Below are 25,744 nucleotides of genomic sequence, written 5' to 3' on the forward strand. Positions count from 1 at the left end.
AGAGGCTGTCTTTTCTCCACTGTATATGCTTGCCTCCTTTATCAAAGATAAGGTGACCACATGTGCGTGGGTTTGTCTCTGGGCTTTCTATCCTGTTCCATTGATCTATGTTTCTGTTTTTGTGCCAGTACCAAACTGTCTTAGTAGTTTATTGTATCTGGATCCCTCTCAATGTGGGCTGACAAGGACCCCAGCCCCTGTATGGTGAGTTACAATTCCATCTTTGATCATCCCTGAACATTACAATGTGACTCTCTATGGGAAAGATGCCTCCCCAATAGCCGAGTGGCCTGGCCATGGCCCGGGGTTCAGTGGTCTTTTGTACCTTGCTTCATTCAGTCCCCACAGATCTACAAAGTTCTATGATCCTCATTTTGCAGAGGAGGAAACTGAGACTCAGAGAGAGAAGCTTTTCTCTAAGCCACAGTTACAGAGCAGTGGACACAAAACAGGGTTCCCAGTCTCTGACCTGCACCCCAGCACTCCATCCACCACACTGGCTCATCGTGCTTCCTTTTCTCTCTAAAAGCTCCAGTTCCCATGTCTACCCCATAGGCAGGGAAATACAAGGCACTGCTGGCCTGGGAGCAGTGCCCATGCTTGGGGCCAGGGAGGGTATAGGAGAGAAATCCATGGGGGGAAATCTATTCTCAGTCCACCAGGAGGAAAACCTGGAGGCTGGGATCCAAAGAGCTGGGCTCAAGGCTGCCTACCTTCTTTGTCATCTTTACTCAAGACCTGCACCCCAAGCAGTCCCTGGTCTGCCACCCTGATTCAGAGCATGGCCAGGACAGTGAAGGAGGGGAGGGACACACGTCCATGTGCTGGGCAGTGTGTAGATGCTGCCATCCGTTCATGTAGGCAACAAATACACATCGAGTACCTGCTATGTGCCAGGTGCTGTACCAGATGCTCAGGGTGTGCCCAGGGGTGAAAATCTAAGTATTTAACAACCAATACATCAACAGCACCAAGCAGTCCGGATGGACAAAGGCCCCAGTGCTGGAACAGGGTTCTGGAGGCACAAAGTTCTGAGGCTTTAGTTGCTGGATCATGAGGAGGTGAGGGGGCCCAGGTGACAGATCTAAGCACAGGATAGATAGGTCTGGGGTCTCACTGGGCTCAGGAAAATCAGAATGAAAACATTTCAACATTACAATAACCAGTGCATGTTGCCACTGTTGCCTAGCACAGCTTCAGCCCAGGGGACAAAATGGAACAGAACCAACACAGCCCCTGCCCTCTTGGAGTTCACCATCGAGCCAGGAACCTTACAGTACAGCAACGCTTTACAGCTGTCTTCTTGTTGAATCCCCAAAACATAACTTATAAATGAGGAAACTGAGGCACAGAGAATATCTTACTCAGAGTCCCACCATGACAACATCATCGAAACCAAGTACAAAGCAAGCCTTGGGCTCCAGAGCCAGAGCTCCTGATGCTGTGCGATTGCAAATCATATGTCTGACATAGGATCTGTTTCCAGAAAATATAAAGAACTCCCTAAACGCAACAGTAAGAAAACAGACCATCCAATTACAAAATGGACAAAAGACTTGAACAGACACTTTAACAAAGAGGAGATAGGATTGCAAATAAGCACGTGAAAAGTTGTTCAACATCATTAGTCATTAAGCTGTGATGAAACACCACTGCACACCTATTAGAATGGCTAAAATAAGAAATACTGATAATACCAAGTGCTGACGAGGAGGCAGAGCAACTGGAAGTCTCATGCATTGCTGGTGGGAATGGCATGGCCAGTCTAAAAAACAGTTTGGTAGATCATGATAAAGTTAAGTATATACTCACCAGATGACTCGGCAGTCTCACTCCTGGGTATTTGTCCTGGAGAAGGTAAAGCTTATTTTCACACAAAAACCTATACACAAATGTTCATAGCAGCTTTATTTGTAATAACCAAAAACTGGAAATGAGGCAAATGTCCTTCACTGGATGAATACTGGGAAAACAAACTGTGCTACGTCCATATAATGGAATACTTCTCAGCAGTAAAGAGGAACAAGCTACCGATACACACAACAACTTGCATCCCAAGGGCATTATTATGAGTGAAAAAGCTGGTCCCAAAGGGCTACATGCTGTATGAGTCCATTTACGTGACATTCTTGAGGTGACAAAATTACAGAGATGGAGAACAGATCAGTGGTCGTCAGGGGTTAGAGTTGGGAGGGTGCTGACTATTAAGGGGAAATGTGAGGGAGCTTCTCTGTGGTGATGGGACAGTTCTGTACCCTGACTGTGGTGGTGGTGACAAGAATCTACATAGGATAAAATTGCATAGAGCCGTATGCCCAAAAAATGGGGTTGAAAACTGGGGAAACTTAAATATTAAAAAGGAAACTGTCTTCTAATATTAAACACATTTTGAATTAGAAATATGAAAGCATGTTTTATTTTTCTCTTTCATGTGTTTTTTCTAGTACTCTAGAGTTAGAGCATTTCTTTATCTACTGAAAAACCCACAGGAAGCAATAACAACTCAGTTCCACGAGCACCTCTGATGTCCAGATTATAGTCTCTAAATATCATTTCCTACTAAAAGAGCCAAGGTTCCTTGGAGAACAGACTAAGTCTAGGAGCCTGTGCCAGAGAAAAGAAACTGTCAGTGACCACAGGGGTCATATCAGAAGGACACAGGAGCCGGTTTGAAAGGGCTCCCACTGGCTTAAAAAGGAACAATTTGAACATCAAGAATAATAACGATAGCCATAAAAATAACGACAATAATGCCTGTGGTGGGTTGAAACATGAGCCCTCACAGGGATACTAAAAAAATACCTTTGATTAACTGTGGAGGCTGTTAGGGCACTCCCATTATTCTGAAAATGGTAAATGACAGGAAAGAAACAAGCATTCCCAAAAGGAAAAACAAGGAATCACTCAGCTAGAGAGGGCAGCTGCCCACAGCAGCTGAATCATGAAGGGAGACAGGTCATCAGCTGTGGGAAAGGAGTGGGTGAGGCTTAGTGATGGCCTTAGAGTCTGGATGGTTCCATTTTTCCTGCTGCTCCTGGTTCTTAAAAGGTCAGCACAGCTTGTTTGGTCCCTGGCCTATGGGGTTGCTGGTGTGAGAGAGGAAAAGGCCGCCGTACGGGAATGGATTGCTTCATTCAGCTATCACCACAGGAGGACCACGTGACTACCAACCATGGACCCTCAGTGGCACTCCTCCAGAAGCATCTACTTTTGCTCACGAGTCCATGGGTTGGCTGGGCTGGTCTCCTGATCTGATCTGGGCTCACCCACGTGTTTGTGTTCAGCTCAGTGTCAGCCAGGTGGCCCTGCTGACCTTGGCCGTGCTCTCTCACACCTCTGGGGCCTTAGCGGGCACACCTGGGCTGGCTTGACTCCGCTCCGTGTGTCTCATCCTCCAGCAGGCTGGCCCGGACGTGCTGCATGGCAGGTGCCGGTTTCCAAGAGAGAACGGAAGCAGGTGATGCCTCCTGAGGCCTCAGGTCAGAGCTGGCACCGACACTTCTGCTGCACACTGCTGGCAAAGGAAAGCCCCAAACAGCCAGATTCAAAGATCTGGGAAACTAGACTCCTGTTGTAGCTGCAAGAGGGGTGGATACACGGAGGGATAGAGAACTAGGGCCATTTTTGCAATCCGCTGCCAGACTGTTCTATCCCTGGTTGAACTGAGAGCTGGCCTGAACCATGCCCTTCTGGACCATTTCCACGCCATCCTCCTGACTGTGCCCAGAGGCCACAGGGGCTATTTTGATGAGAACCTGAATGCAGAAACTGATGCACAAATTCTCTGTGCCCACCCACTTGAATACCACTCTGTGGGCATACACACTCACGCTCACACACACTGTCACACTCAGATACCCTTGCACACATTCACACCCCCACATACACACACCACAGTCACACGCACACATGCACACACGCTCGCACACCACTCATGCATGCCCACACGTTCACACGCACACACACATACACACACATGCTTTCACATGCTCACCTACACTCACACACATGTTCCCTCACTGACACACCTTCACACCCATGTCCACACCCTCACACACACGCTCTCACACTCACACCTGCGCACACTCTCTCCTAAAATCACACGCTCTGCCCTCTGCCACCGGAAAGCGGGGGACAGCCTCCAGGCCCCTCTAATCCGATGTTGGACAAGTTCAGGTGGAAGAAAGTCAGGCAGCCTCCAGGCGACTCTGAGGGCTTCCCGTCCTCAGCAGCAGGAGGGTGGAGGCCGATGGGGACCCCAGAGGGGGGACTCCGTTGCGAGCTCTGACACTCACAGTGGGGCCCCAGGAGGCCACTCGCTTCTCTGGGCCTCGGTTTCCCCTTCTGTACATCGAGGGAAGGAGCTGATGCTCTCACGGGCCCTGGTCCCGGGAGCCCGGTGCTCCCAGCAGCAGCTTCCTGGGCCCCCTCGGTGGGTCAGGCCGGATGGGTGATGCCTCAGAGCCGGGAGGGACTTGAGAACTTCCCGGAGGCGGCAGCTCACAGGCAGAGGATCTCCAAGCCCCGCATGAATAGCAAGGCTTTCACAGGAATACGTGTGAACTCAGGAGGGGCAGCGGGAGAGCAGAGGCAGCGGGGAACGAGCGGCGGCGGGCGCAGCGGTGGTGGCAGCCCGGTGAGTCCCCCCTGCCCTCCCAGGAGCGGCACCCACGCTACCCAGTCCCGGGGGTGTGACAGGGGACACGGGGCAGGGGCATGTCGGCCGCCAGGCAAGGAGAGAGGAAGAGACCACTGGGCAGAGAAGGCGGCGACTCCGGGGGGCTTACCCCACCTGGCACTAAGGGGGCAGGACGGCTCCCAGGCCTCTGAATTCCTGGCCTCCCTCTGACGGGGACCCCCAGCTCATTCCCCACAGCCCCCATGGCCAGGTGATGGGGGTAAACGAGGGACATCTATCTTCCCTCCTCAAAGCCAGTCACTGAGAAGACTCAGGTATCCCCCAGAGACCCTGGGACCCTAACCATCCTCCCGGGGAAATGGAATCTTCTTGTCACCTTCCCCCCCTCCTCCTATCTCCCCCACCCTCACCCAGGTGTAGAAGAAAGGTGATTCCAACCCAGATACAGGTGCCCTGCCATTTCCCTTTTCCAAGGGAAAGAGAAGGACTTGGCGGGGATTCTGAGCTGGGAAAGGGGTTCTGAGGCAAATATTCTCACCCCTCTTTTATGGATGAGGAAACAGAGGCCCAGTGAGGGGAAGGGGCTGTCCCCCGCCGAGTGCCTCAGTAGGGGGCGGGCAGTAGAGAGAGTGGAATCCTGCAGAGGGGCCAGGCAGTGGGTGTGGGCACAGGGGAAGGCTCTGCTCCTCCAACATGGGTGTGCATCTTATGGCATCATTTCCAGGACATTGGGGCAGGTCTGAACCGTCCTGAACGGGCTGGGATTGGAGGAGCCCAGACAGCCTCCTGCCAGCCCAATGCCACAGGGTCAGACTTAGACAGAAGGGGCAAATTCCTGCCCATTGACAAAGCGGTGGAAGCAGGAGGCGTTGGGGGAAGTAGATGGGGCATCCTTGGAAGCCTAGAGCACCTCACATCACAGCCACCCACTTGACAGATGGGGAAACTGAGACCCAGGGGGCTTAAGCAACTTGCCCGAGGTCCTGCAGCTGATTGAGCAGGCAGAAGGAAGGGTAGGGTGGGCTCTTCCCAGGCTAACCCCGGGGCCTAAGATCTCAACCACTCAGCAAAGCTGCCCCCTCCCAGATGTGCTCTTTGCCTTTCATCCGAGAGCCTCTCTCCTCCAGCTGGTAACACCTCCCCCGGCTGCTCCAACTGTGAATGAACAAAGCTGCGTCCAGCACCTCGTGAATAAAGCTGATGTCCAGAGATGCTCACAGGTCCAGGCAGCTGAGGGGCGGCCTGTGGCAGGAATGGGCCCAGCCAAAGGCAGTGGGTCCATGAGTCAGTGCAGGACCAAGAGACCTCAGCTCAGGGAAGGGAGGCCAGTGGAGTCAGCATCCCTGGGCTCGCTAAGGCCACCTGGTGCAGCCTCTGTGTCCTGACAGTGTGGCCTCCAGATCAGAAGGGCCACGGGGAGTTTGGAAAGAGCAGGGGGTGGAGGGAGAGGACATAGGTTTGCATCCCAGTTCCATCCCTTACCCTGATCGTGTGACCCTGGGCAGGTCAACTTGCTCATCCTCAAAACCATAGGTAATGAACCCTCTCCCCCGGATGGAATGTGCTGAGCCACCGTGTCTCTGCCTGCCCAGAAGGGTCCTGGAGAGAAGCTCCCAGAGAGACCACAGTTCGCCTCACCCCAAGTTCTATAGGAGCCGGGCTCAAGGGCTAGAAGGGATTTTAGGGACCCATTTTACAGATGGGGACGCTAAGGCTCACAAAGGATAAGTCAGTGGCCTGAGACTATATACCTCACTAATGTCTCTGAGCTCAGTTTCTTTGTTAGCAAAATGGTAATGGTACCTACTTCATAAGGATGATACCAGCAAGAGAAGCTAAAAGCACTGAACGCCCCTGCATGCCAGGCACTGTGCTGGACATGAGACGGGCACTACCTCCTTTAAAACTCACAGTGACTATGTGAGGGTGAGATTGGGGCCATCCCCGCACGTCTCTGGCTGCTCTCAGGTGAGGCAAACAGCCCCAATTTGGTCACTGGATGGTCCAATCTCCTGTTAGGTCACAAGGTGATTTAGGGCACCTGGGTCCTCAGCCCAGCAAACGGCAGGTAAGAAGAGGACTCGGACTTCCCTGGCGGTCCAGTGGTTAAGACTCCGCGCTTCCACTGCAGGGGCCACGGGTTCAGTCCCTGGTCGGGGAACTAAGATCCCGCATGCCTGCAGCGTGGCCAAAAAAAAAAAAAAGAGGAGGACTTGGGTGGGGGGGAATGGGGGTGGTGGCACGGGGACCTCCCCTTGCCTTCCCACAAGCTTTCCGTCCTCCTCCCCCGCTGGTTAACTGCAGGTTCTCCAGGGCCGGGTGAAGGGAAGGAGGAGACGAAGGGGACAGGAAAACCAGCTGCCTCCCTGGGACTGGCAGTGTTTGAGCCGATTTCTCTGCAGAGGTGTTTTATGGGGTCTGTGTACCTCCCCACAACTCCTCCCTCAACTCGGAATCTGGCAGGCGGTCCAAAATGCAGGCATGCGTACTAATCTCTCCAAGTGTCCTTAAAGCCAGCCCCTGCCTCTTGTCTCAAGGTGAACAGGGAGGCATCCCCCTCCCCTGAATTTAGACTCAGGTCACTCTAAATATTCTTTGCCAAAATCCGCTTAGTCTGCACTCTCAGCTGTGTGGGGGAAGGTATCGAAGTCACCTAGTAAGCTCACGGCCACCTGCTTTTGGCAAGTCCTACTGGTTCGTCTGTGGCACAGCTCGCTCCAGTACCTGGACTCGGCTGAAACTTTTATTTTAACATCTCTGACAATTATGTCCAGTTTCAAAGCCCATGGCCTGGGCCACTCAACCACACTGTAATTTCTGATCCTCAGTTTAGTGGTCTGCAAAATGGGCTGAATAACACTGGCCTCATGGGACTGTGGTAAAGATCCATGGTTCCCACATGGATGAGGACTTGCAAAGTGCAGAAGGCCGTGCAGAGGAGGGGCCAGCGCTGCCGCAGCTCATGAAGCTGTTGATATCATGCCTTGCTGATGTCTAGTTGTTTCTTGTGTCTCCGTCCCAGGCAGCCATTCCCCTGGTGGGTACCTGGTAAGCTCCTGGAGTCCTGGACCATCACTTTCCCTCTATTCCACCTGCCTGTCCCTGGCACACATGCATCAGGGTTTAGGGAGAGCTGGCTGATTCATTAGCAGGGAAGAAAGGGTCTCTTTCTAGGTGGCACATAGCTGGGGGCATGGCCAGGTGGCCTCTGGAACGCGACAGAAGGGTGGTCCCTGGCCTGAGGGTGCAGAGGTGCTGGTGGCAGCTTCAGGGGGGTGAGAAGAGAGAGAAGATTTCAAGTCTCAGGAGTTATGTGACACTTTCATTGCCACTTAACCCGCAACATCAGCTGAGAGCCTATTTTTGTAAGTGTTTTCTCTTCTTCTAAGGGGCGGGGGGTGGGGGGGGTGGGTGAGGGCTCAGTTTTAGCGAGTTTCTCACCGCCCACCCGGGAGAGGTGTCATTAATGACACTTGTGCTCACTGCTGAGGCCGCTCCGGCCCCCTCGGAGAGCCCAGGAAGGGTTCAGGTGACCAGCCATGGCGCTGGTTCTCAGGACCCTAGAGAGTGTTCACAGACACGTCCCAAATCGCCATGGGTCCCGGGCACAGTTTTCACTTGTCCCTGGTGAAATGACAACTCAACAGACAAAGTAGCACCAAGTTAAATTTGTCCCACTTAAAGGTTTTGTCCTTTTATTCTAAAATTATGGCCTTCCTCCCTCTCTGGTGCTAAATATCCTTTCCAGATGATGGTGAGAACGTGGGGGATTTCTTTAAGTGAACTTACGTGAGGAAGTGGAAAGTTAGCAGACTCTTTCAGGCCCCATTTGTTGGTAATTCACTGATCTGTGGATTCCGAGCATTTTAGAACTATTACTCCAAAGAATGGAGTACAAGGCTTGGTCCCCTCACTCTGACAAGGGCAGGATTCGAACCCAGGAGTGGATGCCTCCCATCAAGTCAGCACTCCTTCTACCGGGAGGCGGGAGTCCGGACCTATCCCAATTCTTCAATACTGAGGTGCTGTGTGACCATGGGAGACACCCTCACCCTCCCTGAACCTCCATTTCCTCATGTCTGAGCACAACTAATAATCCATGCCTTCCCTCCCTTAGAGTGAGATGAGGACTTAAACGTCCGTTATTCACACCTCAAGAAGGAGGACCCGTGGGGCGGGGGAGGGGTCCCCCAGACCCTCCGTCCCCCAGCGTCTCACTCTCATCCAATGTGCTTGGACTGTCAGGCCAGGGACTCTTTCACAACATCCTCAGCAACTGTCTACTCTTCCCGGATACGTCTGGCGAGGGGGGAAATGGCCAATGGATGGGGAAGGAAAAAAGATGGAAGACAAGAAAAAGAGAAAAGGGAAGGAACGTGGGGTGGGGAGGTGAGAACGGAGGACCCCTGTTTCAGGTCCACGCCCTCCCTGAAGACTCTGCTGGGCTCACAATCAGGTGGAATCAGTTCCCACCTCCACCCGCCCCTCTGTCCTAGCAGCAGCCCTGCTCTATGCTGCGAGAGTCTGAGGGCAGGACTTCCCGTGTTAATTCATCTTCCTGCTCCCGGCATGAACTTGGTACTCGGTAAATGCTCAGTCATCGTCTGTTGGACTGAATTACAAACTTCTCTTGCTTCTCCCGCCAGACGCGAGGCTCCTTGAGGGCATGGAGTCTGTGCCTGACCTCTAGTCACGGTCACACTCTAAAGGATGGCTTTTCTCAGGGTTGTGTGTGTTATTTCAATTCACACCAAACCGTATGAGATTATCCCCCAGTGTAATTATCCCCACTTTACAGGTAAGGAAACTGAGGAAGGGGTAGGTGGCCACCTTGCCCCACGTGTCATGGTAAGCAGAGGGGCCAGGATTCAAATCCCAGCTTCTATCTGCAGAGCCGTGTGCTGAACCAAGTAATGCCAATGAGAAGGATGCCTGTTTTTCATTTCGTTGTTTAATCTGGCAGACTCATCCCTCTGCTGTCTCCTAGTAAACTCATCTCCTGACAGTTGGGTGGTTTTCCCCAGAGTGTTTGCTCAGGCCAGCCACAAGTAAAGTTTCCATAATCCACGCGTGGCTCGGCTACATTAATGGTGATTGCTTGGGTGGCCAGAGAGAAAGGCTCCCACAGCAGGAAATCTTCCAGCTCATTAGTTCTGGGCTGAGGGACAGGAAATGGTGGGTGAGCTTTAGTCCTGGGTAGGGAGACACTCAGCTCTCACATTAGCTGTGTGTTCTTGAGCAAGTCACTTGCCCTCTCTGGGGAAAGGAGGCAGTTTAAATGCATGCTAAATGTCCTTTCCATGTAATAATAGCAGAGATGAAGAATGTGGCTTCTAGGGTCAGAAAGACTGAATTCAAGTCTTGGCCTTGCCTCACCTTGACCTCTGACATCCCTTCACTTCTCTGAGTAAAGCTTCCCTTCCTCATTAAGCAGAGATTTTGGTGCCATCCTCAGGGGGCTGCAGTGAGCAGGAGTAGGTAGGCAGGTTGTTCATAAACTGAAAATCTCTTATGCAGATGTGTAACCAACATTGTTATCATTATTATCTCCAGAGCCTTTGTCTCCCAGCCTCTCTGAGCACGATGTCCACAGCTCACGCCAGCAATGGGGTGTTTGTCGTCATCCCACCCAGCAACGCCAGCGGCCTCCGCCCGCCCCCAGCCATTCTGCCCACCTCCCTGTGCCAGCCTCCCGGGATCATGCAGTTCGAGGAGCCACCGCTGGGGGCGCAGACGCCACGGGCCACCCAGCCGCCCGACCTGCGGCCCGTGGAGACATTCCTGACGGGAGAGCCCAAGGCTTTAGGGGTAAGAACCGCTCTCCGACCACCCAAAGCATAGGTGCTGGGCAGGGAGGGAGTACTCATGCACCCTGGAGAGGGGGCAGGCAGTCAAAAGATACTCAGTGAGGACTTGAGGATGCAGCCATGCACCAGGCAGACAAGGACCCTTCTCATCAGAGAGTAAACCAATGAACAAATAACTGAGATCACTCCAAATAGGACAATGGAGTCGAAAATGACCATGAAGGGGCAACACTAGCAAAGGTGGACAGAGAGGTCTCTCTGGGGAGATGACATTGAAGCTAAAAATCTAGATGTTGGGCTGAAGCCAGCCAAGTGAGATCTGGGGACATGGGCTCATCAGGTAGAGGAAACAGCAAGTGCAAATGCCCTGAGGTGGCTTGTTCAAGGACGAAAGAGAAAGTGGACATGGCTGGAATGTAGTGAGCAGAGGAAGAAGGGAGATGAGATGAAGCTGAAGTGGTCACCAGGGCCAGCTCCTGGCTCCCGCAGGGCTGACAGTCCAAGATGCCTCTAAGGTCTTTTCCAACCTCAGACGGCCTTAAGATATTGATCTCTCAGAGGGAAACAAATATTACACAGTAGATAGATAATAGATAGATAGACAGGCAGACATATTCATCAATATATACATATAGGGTGTCTTCAGTTTGTCCTTTGGCCTCAGTTTTTCCAATGGAAGATGAAAACATGGCTTAAGTGGTGATGATGGTGGTGATTATGATGGTGGTGATCATGACGATGGTGATGATGATGGTGGTGATGATGATGGTGGTGGTGGTGATGATGGTGGTGATGATGATGGTGGTGATAATGATGGTGGTGGTGATGATGGTGATGATGATGATGGTGGTGATGATGGTAATGGTGGTGATGATGATGGTGGTGATGGTGATGGTGGTGATGATGATGGTGATGATGGTGGTGATGATGGTGGTGATGATGATGGTGGTGATGATGGTGGTGGTGGTGATGATGGTGGTGATGATGGTGATGGTGGTGATGATGATGATGGTGGTGATGATGAGGACAATGAAAACAGCTCTCATTTACCGAGTGCCCACGAGAGGTGCATGCATGCACTGACCAAGGAATTTGCACGCATTGTCTCCTTAGAGTCTCATCACCACTTGTGACTCAGGGATCATAGTTCCCATTGGACAGATTAGGGAGCTGAGGCTGGTCAACACTAAGTCACTGGCCCAAGGCCACACAGCTGGTAAGTGGCATCCTGTACCCTAGGATGGCCTGACTGTAAAGTTCTACTTCCAGCCCCACTGCTCTGAGCACTCAGGAGCTCGGGCTTGAACGTGCTGGAATTTAGGATTCTACAGTTAAGGCTGCAGCAAGCCCACTGGTGCAGGAAGGGACTAGGGGCAGTGGACAAAGATGGAGTATCCATTGCTGGAGGCCTGAAGCCTCAGAGCAGACTCTGGGAAACAGTGACCTCCAGAGGACTTCGGTGAGACAGATGTAAACTGCTGAAAAACATAAAAAGTAGAAACTATAGATAGGTCTTAGGGAGTGTCACCCAGGGAGAACACTGGCTTTATTTATTTAAGATTTTTATTCTATTTTTTAAATTAATTTATTTATTTATTAGTTATATTTGGTCGCATTGGGTCTTCGTTGCTGTGTGCGGGCTTTTCTCTAGTTGTGGTGAGCGGGGGCTACTCTTCGTTGTGGTGCTCAGGCTTCTCATTGCGGTGGCTTCTCTTGTTGCGGAGCACGGGCTCTAGGCCGTGCGGGCTTCAGTAGTTGCAGCACGTGGGCTCAGTAGTTGTGGCTCGCAGGCTCTAGAGTGCAGGCTCAGTAGTTGTGGCACACGGGCTTAGTTGCTCCATGGCATGTGGGATCTTCCCGGACCAGGGCTCAAACCCGTGTCCCCTGCATTGGCAGGCAGGTTCTTAACCACTGCACCACCAGGGAAGCCCCAGAACACTGGCTTTAGAGTTAGCTGGCCTGCCACTTCATCGCTGGGAGACCTCGGAGAAGTTCCTGAACATCTCCGAACCTCAGTTTCCTCATCTCCAAAATTAGGATAATAATTTTAGGATATCTACCTCGTCATATTAGGGTTAAATGAGATAATGTCTGTAAAACACCCAGCACGTTGCTTAGTGTAGACAGGCATTTGGCAAGTGGCAGCAGGTGTCTTAGGAGTAACTGGAGTAGCAGTGGTGGTCCAGTAGCAGGGGAAGGACCCACTGAGAAGGAAAGCAGCACCGGCAGCTGGCACATAATGTCCCATAAGGAAGCTGAAAAGATGGAGGTCATGCAACTGAGGAGAGAAAGAAAGAGAAGATTCAAGGGGTCTGCCTTTAAATATACAAATTCTTGGCCTTCATGTTAGGAAGAATATTCCACATGACCCCCAGAATACCACTCCACAGTCTGAACCGCCCATAAATGGACCACAGTGGTTTGAGAGGTAGTGAGCACCTCGTCACTGAGGGCGTCTGTTTAGAAGTCAGGAGCTGGAAAGGGCTCCTAGATTAGGAAAAGGTTGAAATCAGGGGCCTCCAGTGTCCCTTTCCACTCAGTTCTAGAATTCAGTTGTTAACCAAAAACATTTGGAAAGAAATGTGGCAGCAAGTACCAGAAGCCCACATGTTCCCAGCCTTGGGAAAACCATCCCACTTCTGAGAATGGATCAGTGCGGCACTGGTAAACCACCCCCTTTTAATTAATTAATTAATTAATTAATTAATTAATTAATTAATTAATTAATGTATGTGAAACCCAAGTCCAGATTCCAGCTGGTAGGAGGCAGCTCTAGCACATGGCTGGGATGAATCAATAACAGACACTCAGATGAGAAAGATGCCTAAGGAGATATTTATGCAGGCTGCATGGGGGTGAGGAAGGAAAAGGTGAGGCATTCAGTACAGGGAATGCTGTACCTGCTGCTCAGGAAACCAGGGTTAGGAAAACCAGGTAGCAACGCAGAGGATGCTTGAGATCCGTGGGTCAGAGCAAAAAGCAAACCCGTGGAGACATGGTAACAGAAGGGTGGGTCCCGAAGGCTGTGGGCTGCTGGCTTTCCTTCTTAAAACTGTCTTTTACGGTTGTTATAATGACGTCTCCTTAAAAGAACGGAACCTTGAGTTTATTTCCCAGTCGCCGACGGTTCGCTGCGAGAGCGCAGGGCCCTGCCACGCTCTCCTCCTTGGCTGGCAGGGGGCGGTGTGGAGCCCGCCCCGCCCGCCTGGCTGAGCCACCGCCCGCTCCCCGCAGACGGTCCAGATCCTCATCGGCCTCATCCACCTGGGCTTCGGCAGCGTGCTGCTCATGGTCCGCCGCGGCCACGTGGGGATGCTCTTCATCGAAGGCGGCGTCCCCTTCTGGGGAGGAGCCTGCGTGAGTGCCGGGGCCATCCAGGGAGCTGTTCCCAGGCTCATTTATCCCCCTGCCCCACCCCACCCCCACATCCTTCTAGACACAGCCGCCCCTCGGTGGGGGCCTGAGCTTAACTCTAACTCCGAACTGCAAACCCTAATCATAACCTGACCCAGACCCCACTCCTGTGTACGAAAAGTTCCCAGCAAAGAGCCTAGCACAGAGCAGGCTCGCAAAAAGCATGGGATGAAGGGGATGAGGGCAGGGGATAAGGGCAATAACCACCTTGTTACCATGGTTACACGTCTCAACCCGAATCCAAACCCTGGGCTGCAGAAACCCATCAGCTCCTCTCCTGGGCCCCAGCCCACCACGAGCTCTGCTCCCTGGGAGTCCGACCAGCTCTATGAAAAATAGCCTGGCCACCCACCCCTGCTGGAGAATCAGGGGAGGGCACGGTTATAATGCCCAAGACGAAGAGAGCACTTCAGCGATTACAAGGTCCCCGTCTGCACCTGAGCCTCCAAGCGCCCCCGGGGGAGAACAGATTTTGGGGCCAGGCCAAGTGGTCTGAATCCCAACTCCACCGTGTGTTATCAGGAGTCCCCTAGGCAAGTCACTCCATCTCAGCCTGAGCTTCCTCATCTAAAAATCGGGTCCATAGTTCTGGCCCCACCTACCCCATAGTTTGAGGGAATCAAGCACTAACACATGTGGGAGCCAATTCCCAAGCCTTAATTCTGCAGCATCCATCCAGTTGCCAGCGCTAAAACAACAAAAGTCACCCTAGACCCTCCTCTTTTCCCATTCCACACCCACTCCACCAGCAGGTCCTGTCAGCTCGCCCTCCCAAGCAGAGCTTAAAACTGTCCACGTCTCCCTACCTCCACCTGGACAGCTGTGGTGGCCCCTTCCTGGTCCTCTCTGTCTCCGTGTAATCCCAGGGCCCCACCCCTACCCTTCTCCAGCCTCCTGCTGCCCTCTCCGAGTGATCCGTCCCCGTGGTCTCCCCAGCCTGCAGCTGAGTGCAAACACGGAAGCTGCTGGGCCTTCTAAGCCTTAGGCCCAGAACTGGCCCGGCAATACTCCGCTGCATCTCTCAGCTAAGCCAGTCGTAGGACCTGCCCAGGGTCATTGCTGGAGGCAAATGCCGAGGGCATGGGCACTGTGACACAGGGTTCACTGGGAGCCATCTTTGGAGGGCAGCCTCCAAGCCGGCCCCGCCCACTCCCCACCCACCGCAAATCATCACAAGCCCTGTATCCTTTCATTTGCATCTCTGCTCAGAGAGGCCTTCCCTGACCACCCCACCTCAAGTAGCCCCCAGTGATTCCTTACAACTCCTGTCACTACCACCATACTTCTTGATCGTTTATTTGCTAAGTGTCCGTCTCCCCCAGTTAGAATAGAAGCCCCGTGAGGGCAGCGATATTGTCTGTCTTACTCAACTCTGCTACCATCTTGGCACATCCTTGCTGCTCAGGAAATGTTTGATGAGTGAATGTTTAAAGGAACAATGCCTTCCTTACAAGGCTCTGATGATACGATGTCAATGAAAACATTCACCTTGCAAGCCACGGCCCTAGTTCCCTGGACAGGGGCCCCTAGCAACCAGGGGGCACCCTCACAGAGAGATTCCAAGTGCCTGCCCCGGAGGCAGAGAAGGTGGAAGCCAGGAGGCTGCTGGCTTCTCCCTGAGACACACGGTCTCGACAGCACCAGGCATGGTGTGCCCTGCCCAGTGTCCCGGCCAAAGCCTCACCGGGGTCCCCGCTTCCCCACACAGTTCATCATCTCGGGGTCCCTCTCAGTGGCAGCGGAGAAGAACCACACCAGCTGCCTGGTAAGTCTGAACAGGGGACCCGGGGCAAGGGTGGGTCCACTGCCAGGCTCCACTCTGCTCTGCTTCCAAAGACGCTCACTCATCTGGCTCCTTCAGCGAGCATTTCCTGGGGGCCTGCTGGGGGCCAGGCGCGGGACAACGCCCAGACGGCCAGGCACAGACACTGCTCTACCTACGGGAGAGGAGGAACCAAGATGCACTTTCAAAATGCACTACGGGGCAGAAAGTGAGCGTCCACAGACGAAGTGTTCATGGTCATCCAGAGAAAGGGAAGAGGCAAAAAGCCCTCCTGAAGCTGGGCCTTGGTGGGCAGGTAGGACTGAGAAATACTGAAGGAAAAGCATGAGGATGCAAAGAGAGGCCATGGGCAGGGTTGCCATGGAAACCATGTGTGGTTCTATTTGATCAGGGCAAAGGTCTGGGAAGAAAAGTGGAAAGAAATTAGATGGAGAGATGTGCTGAGTCCACATGGCCGACGGCTCAATGCCTTCTGTGGGCACCGGTGAGGGGGTGGGGGGCAATGGAGGCTTTGGACATGAGGGTGTCGAGCATCGCACCAGAGTCAAGTCCCTGCCCTCGTGGAGCTTACATTCTGGTGTCTGGTAAGACACCCAAAAACCAGACTAACAAATAAGGTCATTACAGAGAGTGAAAAGTGCTGAACAAAGCACCCGGATAATGTGAGTGGTTCCACTCAGCTAGGACGGTCTGCAGTCCCTGAGCAGGTGTCGCTGAGCTCATTGCTCAGAGGGCAGCAGCCATGGAAGAGCCTGGGGAAGAGTATCCCAGGCTGGGAGATGAGACGGGGAAGAGCCTGGGCATCAGAGGATGGAGAAGGGGCCAGGACACCGGATTACAGCAAACAAGGGGCAGAGTAGGAGGGGCTGAGCTCAGAGGGAGAGGCAGGGAGGTGACTCAGAGATGGATGCGGAGTCTGGAGTTTAAGGGCAGTGGGAGGCCACTGAGGGTTGAAGGAGACGAATCGTTGCCCTATGTACACTCCTGAGAGCTGCTGGGTGCTGGGTGGAGAATGGATTATAGCAGGACAGGACTGGACGCAGGGGACCCTCGGTATCAAACCCATGTCCCCCTAGGCTGTAAAGTCTGGCAGGGGGAGAGCTGACTTACTCTGCCACGTGCTCACAGCACCTTGGATAGTGCCTGGCTGGCAGCAGATGCTCAATAGAAGTTTGCTGGATTAATTCATCAATTAATTGATTTCCTGTGAGGCTGCTCTGGTCTCAGTGACCCCCTCGCAAAAAGGAGTCTTTGAGCCTGAGCAGGTCCTGCAGTCCCCGGCCCACCCATGATTGTTCCCCGCTTTAAGGCCAGGGCTGTTTAACCAGAGGTCTTCAGCTACTGGGTCAAAAGAGCATCGGGTTCTGGCAACATAGGGAGGGTGACCCCTGAGTGGTCGCCTGGACCACCCAGGTATCCCCTTGCCCCTAGGCCTCCCAGTGAGGGCTTGGCCCACCTAACTCAGGCTCACAGCACCTGCCTCTCCCCTGCCTGGTGCCCCGCCAGGGTCTGCAGTGCCGGCCCCTGCCTGGGACCACGTGGAACTGACCCCAACACCTCTCCCAACCTCAGCGTCCACAGCAGAGGGTCTCCCCCGACCCCTGCGCCTGCAGGGTGCTCGGCCTGGGGCGGAGGGGCACAGTATTGGGTGGGTAAGGAGCTTCTGCAAACCCCACCCAGGGAGGTGGTCGTGCCCCCTTGCCAGCAGCTTCCAAGAAGACGACGGAAGGTAAGGGGCGGGGGTGGGGGGGTGGGGAAGGGGGCAGCAGGGCCTTTTCTCCTGAAGTCCCAGGGAAGGATAGGAGGAAAGAAAGTCAACAAGAACGCAGGCATGGGCACGAGCGTGAGGACATTGCCCCTTGGCGGCGGGAGGCCTGGTATGGGAGGCTGGGGAGGGGGGGAGGAGAGCTGTCGCCTCCCGTCCTGTCTCCTGCTCCTGCCTCTCGCCTCTGCTCCTTTCCTCTGCAGGTGAGGAGCAGCCTGGGGACCAACATTCTCAGCGCCATGGCGGCCTTTGCCGGGACGGCCATTCTGCTCATGGATTTTGGCCTCACTAACTGGGTGTGTTGTCTGACGCTCCCCAAGGAGTGGGAAAACTTGGAGAAGGATACAGCCACATCCAGGAGGGGGCGGGGAGAGAGTTTGCAGCACCAGGGGGCTTGGGGGCCTGGGGCTCGCCAGGGCCTGCCAATCCCAGGAGACCCCATGAGTATGTGGACCCCAAGACCCCCAGGGATGGGCGTGGGCACAACGGAGAGGCCGCCCAGAGTGCAGGGGAGGGCACGGGACGGGCTGCAGGGCAACTGGATCCGGCTCCAGCTCTGCCATCGGCTGGCTGTGTGACCTTGGGCACCTCATTCTCGCTCGCTCTGGGCTCCCTTTCCTCCTCTAGAATTCTCGGCTTGCCTTGACGGTGGCTTTTGGTCCCCAGGACGTGGGCAGGGGCTACCTGGCCGTGCTTACCATCTTCACCATCCTGGAGTTTTTCATCGCGGTCATTGCCACCCACTTCGGGTGCCAAGCCGCCCGCGCCCAAGCCCACGCGGTGAGTGCCTCACCCCTGCCTACCCCCACCCGGGGCCACTGCGCTTGCAATGAGCTCGCCATTCCTACATCCGGGGACCCAAAGGAGTTTCCGCGGGAAGGTGGGACTGTTTTCCTCGTGGCCACAGGGAGGCGCCAGCACCAAGGGACCCGTTGCCCTGTGCGCCTGGACGCAGAGCCTCGGAAGGCAGGCGCAGGGGACGAGGGGGAGCGTTGTCCAAGGATGAGTGGGACCCTCCAGAAGTTCACGGGCCATGAGGGAGACGTGGACATCAGAAAGGGCAGCATGACTCGGGTGGGAATTGACCTTAGTTTCCCCCAAACTGGAGGACAGTGCAGACAGAGAGGCGATGGCGGAGGGCCTTCGTGGCAAGGGAACCAGTTGGAGTAAAGTCCTCCTCCGCGGGAAAATGCGGGCCACAGCGTAGGGGTGCCGCTTAGGAGGTGGACTTGTGCAAAATGGGACGTGAGGCTGTTGAAAGTCTGAGCAGAGGAGTGTAAGCTCAGAGGGGAGGGGGAGTAGAGCGGGTCTCAGGGAAATCAATCCAGAGGGTTTGTCCAATGCAGGGGGTGGCGGGGCGGAGAGGCGGGGCTGGAGGCAGGGAAGCCGCTAGAAGGCGGGTGCTATGGTATCCAGGCCTTGAACCAGTGCAGGGCTGGCCAGAGACAAAGAACACCAGAATCGTAGTTCGTAGAGAAATGAGACTTATGTCTGTTTTGTTCACTGCTGTACCCCCAACGCCCGGGTCATAGTTGGCCCCAGTAAATATTTTTTGGAATATTAGGTGAACTTACCAGTGGGGTCAATTCAGACTTGCGGCATTCACTACTAGGGTGCTGTTCTCAGAACACCCACAAGAGGGCACTATTGCAACAGCTCCAAGAAGGCGCCCGAGCCTCTAGGACTGCCTGGGTTTGTTTTCTTATTCTTTGCAGCCTGTGATTTTCCTGCCAAATACCTTCAGCACAGACTTCAATATCCCCAGCCCCGCAGCCTCTCCGCCCCCCGCCTATGATAACGTGGCATATATGCTCAAGGAGTCGTCCGAGTAGATGGCCGCTCTGGGGGTTGGAGTACCGCCTCCCCTCCCCTCCACCCCCCGACCCGCGCCATCCCGAGCCCGGCCTCTCCCCACCCCCACCTCGTTAATCTTGGGGCGGCCCTCGGCCCCAATCCTCACATGGTGTGGCACCGAGTGGAGACCCTGAGGATGTCTGTCCCACACATTTCCCGCAGTGGTTTATTTCCTTAAAAAGCTAGCTGATGTCAAGGGTGTGTGTCCTTCTGCCCTGCCGAGCGCCGTCACTATCAGGAAACACCCCCATGTGCTGCTCTGAATTTCTCTCTCCTCGTTCGTGGAAACCCTGGCCTCACAGGGAGACGGGTTCAAGGGCCACCCTGGCCCTCAGGCCTTGGGACGGTCGTTAAGCTCAGAGCGCAGAACCCTCCAGTAAGGAGTCCTGAGTCCAGCTTCAGAGGTCACACAGCTGGCAGTGGCTTGGCTTCGGGTCTCCGGGCCGTAGGACCAGCTCTGTCCCTTGTAATCTGCTGCTCCGTCTTTGGGCCTCAGTTTTCCTGCCTGGAAACTAAAGGTTGAACCAGATGACATTTAAGACCCTTCCAGCTCCCCTGCCTCTGGGAAACGTTTGGAGGCCCTATTCACTCAGGCCTGCCCACCCCCCAGGGCTGCGGAGGTTGCAGGGGAGGGCTGAGTCCAGCGCACGGCATCCTGGGCAGCATCTACAGGTGCACAGCGGTGGTGGCCCCTACCCCTGGGAGGCTCAGGACCTCCCTGGGGCTCTCAGTGCTCCCACCCTCACCTCCTAGCCTGAGGAGAAGGCTGCCTCTGAAGGTACCATGAGTGGGGCTGGGTCTCTGGGCCCAGGGGACACCTCCACCTGGTATTCAGAGGCCCTTGCAGGTGGCTTCTCTCATCCATACCACAGAGGGAAATAAACTGTGCTTAAAATTTGATCTGATCTCATAGCAATGACAATTTTTTTAACCTTGGGGGCTAGAAAGAGTCATCGCATACTTATCAGAGGACCTGGGTAACTGTCCCATTGTCACAGCAAAAGGGCATCTCTGGGCGCTGGGCTCTGTGTGGTGTGATCCTTACCCTTGTTCTGTCCCCACCTGAGCCCCACTAAGCAGGCATTCATGTCCCCACTCTACCACTGAAGACATGGAAGCTTGAAGAGATTAAATCATGTGCCCAAGGCCACCAAGCTAGTAAGGCGCAATGCTGGGATTTGAACTCAGTTCCATCTGATGTCAGAGTTCATGCTCTTACCACACGGCTCCCCAAAGTCCAAACCCAAGTGCTTGCCACCAACCTATTCCCCTCTCTCCCCCATTTCTTCAGCCCGAAGACTGGGACAGGGCTGTATTCCTCAGCACCCCACTTCTTCATCTAACAAACTCCTGCTCCTCCCTCAAAACCCTATGTTAATGTTGCCCCTTCCATGAGGTCTTCCCAAAGGAGGGTAGTCAGCTAGGTGGCTAAGTACCAGTGAGCCACAGAGCTGGGACAAGGGGGGGGGGCAAGCAAAGCCCCCTTTAAGGAGGCACTCCCTCCTGGGGTCATGCTCGTGCAGAGTTGGGTGAGCGTCACAACAGAATTTAGCTTTCAAAATCAAGAGCCAGGACTTGAGGACCTAGAGCTGAGAGTTTAAGAACACACAGTATAGAGTTGGGGGAAATGTGTTTGTGGGTTTAAGAACAGTTTAACTGCCACACATAGAGGAGATTAGAGACATTTCTGAGCTGAGGGGAGAAGTTTAGAAAGGGGAGGGAGGAAGGGAGAAAAAGGAGGAAGAGAAGGCTTAGCCTCAGACTGGGATTACCATCATCTGTGCCTTGTTGACTAAGTTCCTCAGAGATGGGAGCAAAAACGGCAGATCCATTAGGAGGAATTAAAGAGCTGATGCTTCTTCACATCCCAGACTGTAAACTGAGGAGACTGCAAGGCCCCTAGAGATGCCCCATGTCCAGACAGCATGGAGCCAGAATGTGGAGTTGAGATGACCGAGGGCTGTGCCGGGTGACACGACATGGAGCCCTACACTCCCATGTGGATATGAGTAAAAGCATCAGAAAACTTCCTGTGTCCCCCAGGGAAAGCACCAGAGGCTGATGTGTAAAGTGGGTTGTATGAGACTGAAGCTTTACAGTAAGTAAGAGTGGAGACAGTGGCCAGGAGAGACCAGCCAGGACAGATCATGCTTGTGGACTGGAAGTCACGGGAAGTGACTGAGTTACTCTTAATTGGCAAAGTTAAGTCTTCTGCCACTGAGAGAAAATGGGAGCTAGAGAAGCAGTTGCCAAAGAAGCAGAAGAATTCTGAAAACTCCAAAATATTACTAAGGGGCATTAATGATGATCTAAATAAATGAAGAGCTATACTATGTTCATAGATTGGAAAGCTCAAAATTTTGTTAAAATGTCATTTATCTCCAAAATTTATCTATATATTTAATACATTCCCATTTGAAATTCCAACAGTTTATTTGGGAGGAAATTGACAAGCTAATTCTAAAATTCATATGGAAACTCAAAGGATCTAAAATATCCAAGAAAACCTTAAAGAAAAACAAAGTTCAAGGATTTAAACTACCAGATTTCAAAACTTACTATGCAATAATAACCAAGACAGCATAGTTTTAGTGCATAGATAATTAGATCAATGGAATAGAGAGTCCAGACACACACCCTCACAGTTCACTTGACTTTTGACAGAGGCTCCACTGCAATTCAGTGTACAAAAGATGTTCTTTTCAATAAATTGTGCTGGAGCAATTGGATTCAGTTATAGGAGAAAAAAATGAACCACAATTCCCACATTATATACCATACATAAAAATTAATTCAAGATAAGTCACACACCTAAGTTTTAAAACTTACAAAAAAGCTTCTTTTCTTTAAAAGAAAGAAAATATCTTCAGTACTTTGGGATAAGCAAAGATTGCTCAAACTGGACACAAAAAACACTAATCAGAAAAGAAAATATTTATAAATTAGTGTTTATTAAAATCAAGTACTTCTACTTATCAAAAAATAACATGTGTGAAAATGCTCTACAGACTGGGAGAAGATTTTGAAACACAGAATATCTGACAGAGGACTTAAATGCAAAATATATAAATAATTCCTAAAAATAAATAAGAAAAAGGAAGACAACTCAGTTAAAAATGGGCAAAGAAACTGCACAGGCACTCCACAGAAAAAGATCTCAAAGTGGCCAATAAGAGTGTTCAACATCATTAGTCATTGGAGAAATACAAATTAAAACCACAAAGAGATACCGCAACATGCCAAAATGGCTAAAATTAGAAAGACTGACTATACAAGTGTTGATGAATTTGGGGAGCTCATCTTATACATTGCTAGTGGGAGTATATTTTGACATAACCACTTTGGAAAAAATGTTTCACAGGATGTGTTAAAGCATACGGTATAACCCAACAATGCTATACCTGGATGTACACCCAACAGAAATGAGTGAATATGTCCACCAAAGACATGTACACAAGTTTGTTATGACAGCTTTACTCATAAAAGGCAAAAACTTGAAACATCTCAAATGTTCATCCACAATAGAACAGGTAAGTGAATTGTGGTATATCCGTGTGCCACAACTATTGAAGCCCGTGTGCCTAGAGCCCATGCTCCACAACAAGGGAAGCCACCACAATGAGAAGCCCACGCACCACAAGGAAGAGTAGCCCCCGCTCGCTGCAACTAGAGAAAGCCCGCGCACGGCAACAAAGACCCAACACAGCCAAAAATTTTTTAAAAATAAAAAATAAAAAGTCAAGATACTATTTACACAAAAAATGAATAAACGAAAAAGAACAAACTACTGATACATCTACCATGCAGACAAATCTCTGAGTGAAAGAAGAACATACTGTATTACGCCATTGATACAAATTTCAAGAACAGGCAACATAAAGACAGAAGTTGGCACGGTGGTTTTGCCCTAGAGAGCAGCAGCCCTGACTGAGTGAGCTATGAGCAGCCTCTGGGGCATGGGAAATGCTCTGTCTTGATCTGAGTGACGGTCACATGGATGTACATATAGATAAAAATTCACCAGGTTGTACATATTTATGCTTTCATGTAATTACCTCAGTTTTGTAAAGTAGGAAAAAAAGGCAGAAAAAGCCACTGTGTTAGTTAACTGTTTCTATGTAACAAATTACCACAAACTTAATTGCTCAAAGCCACACATATTTACTTTCTCACAGTTTCTGTGGTCAGGACCCAGGTACAGCTTAGTCCTCCACTCAGGGTCTCACAAGGCTGCAATCAAGGAGGCAACCGGGCTGCATTCTCATCTGGAGGCTAGACTGGGGAGAAGAATCCACTTTCCAAGCTCATGCAGGTTGATGGCAGAACTCATTTCCTTGCAGCCATGGGACTGAGGGCCCCAGCTTCTTTCTGGCTGTTGGTGGTGGTCAGCTTCCCTAAGCCCCCAGAGGCTTCCCTCAGCTCCCAGCCCATGGTCTTTATAGTCAGCCAGGGAGAGAGTTTGCAGAGCAAGCCTGCTAGCAAGATGCAGTCTCATGTAACAATGTGGTTACAGAAGTGACGTCTCATCACCTTTGCTTCTATAGGTTAGAAGCACATCACAAGTCTCACCCACACTGGGGGGGGGGTGGGGGGGAGAGTTCTTGGGCTTATTAGAATCTGTCCACCACAGTTACATTTTGCGCATTAAAATTTTGTGAATGTGAAAATACAATGTGTTTAATTCTCTCCCAGTTTAAAATGCCCTATCTTGATGCCCTAAACCCCTTCGGTTGTGGGTTTACTTTTCTCCTCTCCTTAATAGTCTTACTTCCTCACTTCCCACTCACACCACTGAAACTGCTGTTGTCATGATCTCATTGTCACCAGAATCAATGGGCTTTTTAATATCCTTATTTTAATAATAATAACTCCATTCATCTCTTAAGTGTTGCCTACCCTGGACTCTCCTCTGGGTGATCTCATCTGCTGCTCTAGTTTCATCTCATGGTTTATTCAGCAGGTGTTTATCCACTGTGTGTCCAGGCTCTGAGGATGCCAGATGTCAACCAAATCTCTCTGCTCTCGTGGAGTTCAGGTTAGCTGTCTGTCCCCATCCTGACAATCCCCAAATCCCTGCCTTCCACCCACCTCTTTTCTCTGAGCCTGCTTCAGCATCTGCTTTCACGTTCTGCTGACATGAAACCCATACCACTTGTCAATCAATGTGACTACAGACTTGGCTGGTGCCCAAGCCAGAATCTGAGCATCATTCTTGGTTTTCCCTCTGCCTCAGCCCCAGGTATAGTCGTCCCCCACTGATTCTCCTTGCTCTAGCTTTCTCGACTTAGTCCACTCTCCCCATCCTCCTTCCCAGCACTTGTGGACCACCGTCATCTTTCACCTGCATCATGGCATCAGACTCCTGAACCCTAACCTCTGTCCCCAGCTCCAAGCTGGCCCAACCCATGTCTGGGCTAGATAACAGCCACAGAGATTTTCCTAAAGTACAAAAGCAACAGTGTCATTGCTCTGCCTAAAGTCACTTGGAGCTCTCCCGGCCCTCAGGCTAAAGTCCAGATGCTCTGGCAAAGTTGACAGAGCCCTGGAGATGTAGCCCACTCCCCTCTCCAGCCTCTGCTCTGCCCCGCTCCTCCTGCACTTGACTTGGCTGCCATACTGAACCTCTGTGAGACCCCCTCTGCCTGGAATGCTATTCCCTGCCTGCCCCCCACTCCTATTTGTCCCACTTAGCTTCCAACCCTCCTTCAGACCTCGGTGTAGACACCACTTCCTCCAGGAAGCCTTACTGGCTCATCTTTCTCTGGCCCTTCCAGGTGAGGCGCCCTCTGCTGGGCTCTCAGCACACAGGCATATCTGGGGTCCCACCCCCTCCCCTCCAGACTATCGCCTGTCTCCCTGATCGTCTTCGCCATTGCATTCTGTCAGTTTCCTATCACTGCTGTAACCAATTCCTACAAACTTAGTGGATTAAAACAATACATTCAGGGAATTCCCTAGTGATCCAGTGGTTAGGGCTCCACAATTTTACTGCTGAGGGCCCCAGTTCAATCCCTGGTCAGGTAACTAAGATCCCACAAGCCACGTGGTGTGGCCAAAAAAAAAAGGAATACGTTTATTATCTTACAGCTCTGGAGGTCAGAAGTCGGAAAACGAAGGTGTTGGCAGTTCTGAGTTTTGGGGGGAGGCTCTGGGGCAGAATCCATTTCCTTACCTTTTCTAGCTTCTAGGGGCTGCCGCATTCCTTGGCTTCTGCCCCCTCCTCCATCTTCAAAGCTAGCAGCATAGCACCTGCCAATCTCTCTCCTGACTCTGGTCCTCCTGCCTCCCTCTTATAAGGACCCTCGTGATTACATGGGACCCGCCAGATAAGCCAGGATAATCTCTCCATCTCAAGTCCCTTAACTTAATCACAACTGCAAAGTCCTTTTACTGCGTAAGGTGACATAGTCATGGGTTCCAGGGATTGCGACATGGGCATCTCCGGGGGCCGTTATTCTGCCGCCAGAGTCTCCCTGTTCCAC

At 52.2% G+C, this 25,744-nt stretch overlaps 1 protein-coding gene across 2 annotated transcripts; it reads left to right on the forward strand.

The window, feature by feature from the left end:
- Positions 1-4,521: 4,521 nt before the first annotated feature.
- MS4A15 (membrane spanning 4-domains A15) lies at positions 4,522-20,162 on the forward strand. Of its 2 annotated transcripts, none has more exons than XM_082477394.1 (7): positions 4,522-4,636; positions 10,193-10,447; positions 13,681-13,803; positions 15,569-15,625; positions 17,612-17,704; positions 18,036-18,188; positions 19,124-20,162. In XM_082477394.1, exons 1-7 carry the CDS (start codon positions 4,529-4,531, stop codon positions 19,238-19,240), a joined length of 906 nt encoding a protein of 301 aa, XP_082333520.1. In that variant the 5' UTR covers positions 4,522-4,528; the 3' UTR covers positions 19,241-20,162. The 2 variants fall into 2 exon arrangements, with proteins under 2 accessions (XP_082333520.1, XP_082333521.1); XM_082477395.1 differs by having other exon boundaries at positions 18,075-18,188.
- Positions 20,163-25,744: the final 5,582 nt, after the last annotated feature.

The sequence above is a fragment of the Balaenoptera physalus genome (genome assembly GCF_965194825.1).
Source record: "Balaenoptera physalus genome assembly, chromosome: 10".
Taxonomy (NCBI): Eukaryota; Metazoa; Chordata; class Mammalia; order Artiodactyla; family Balaenopteridae; genus Balaenoptera; species Balaenoptera physalus.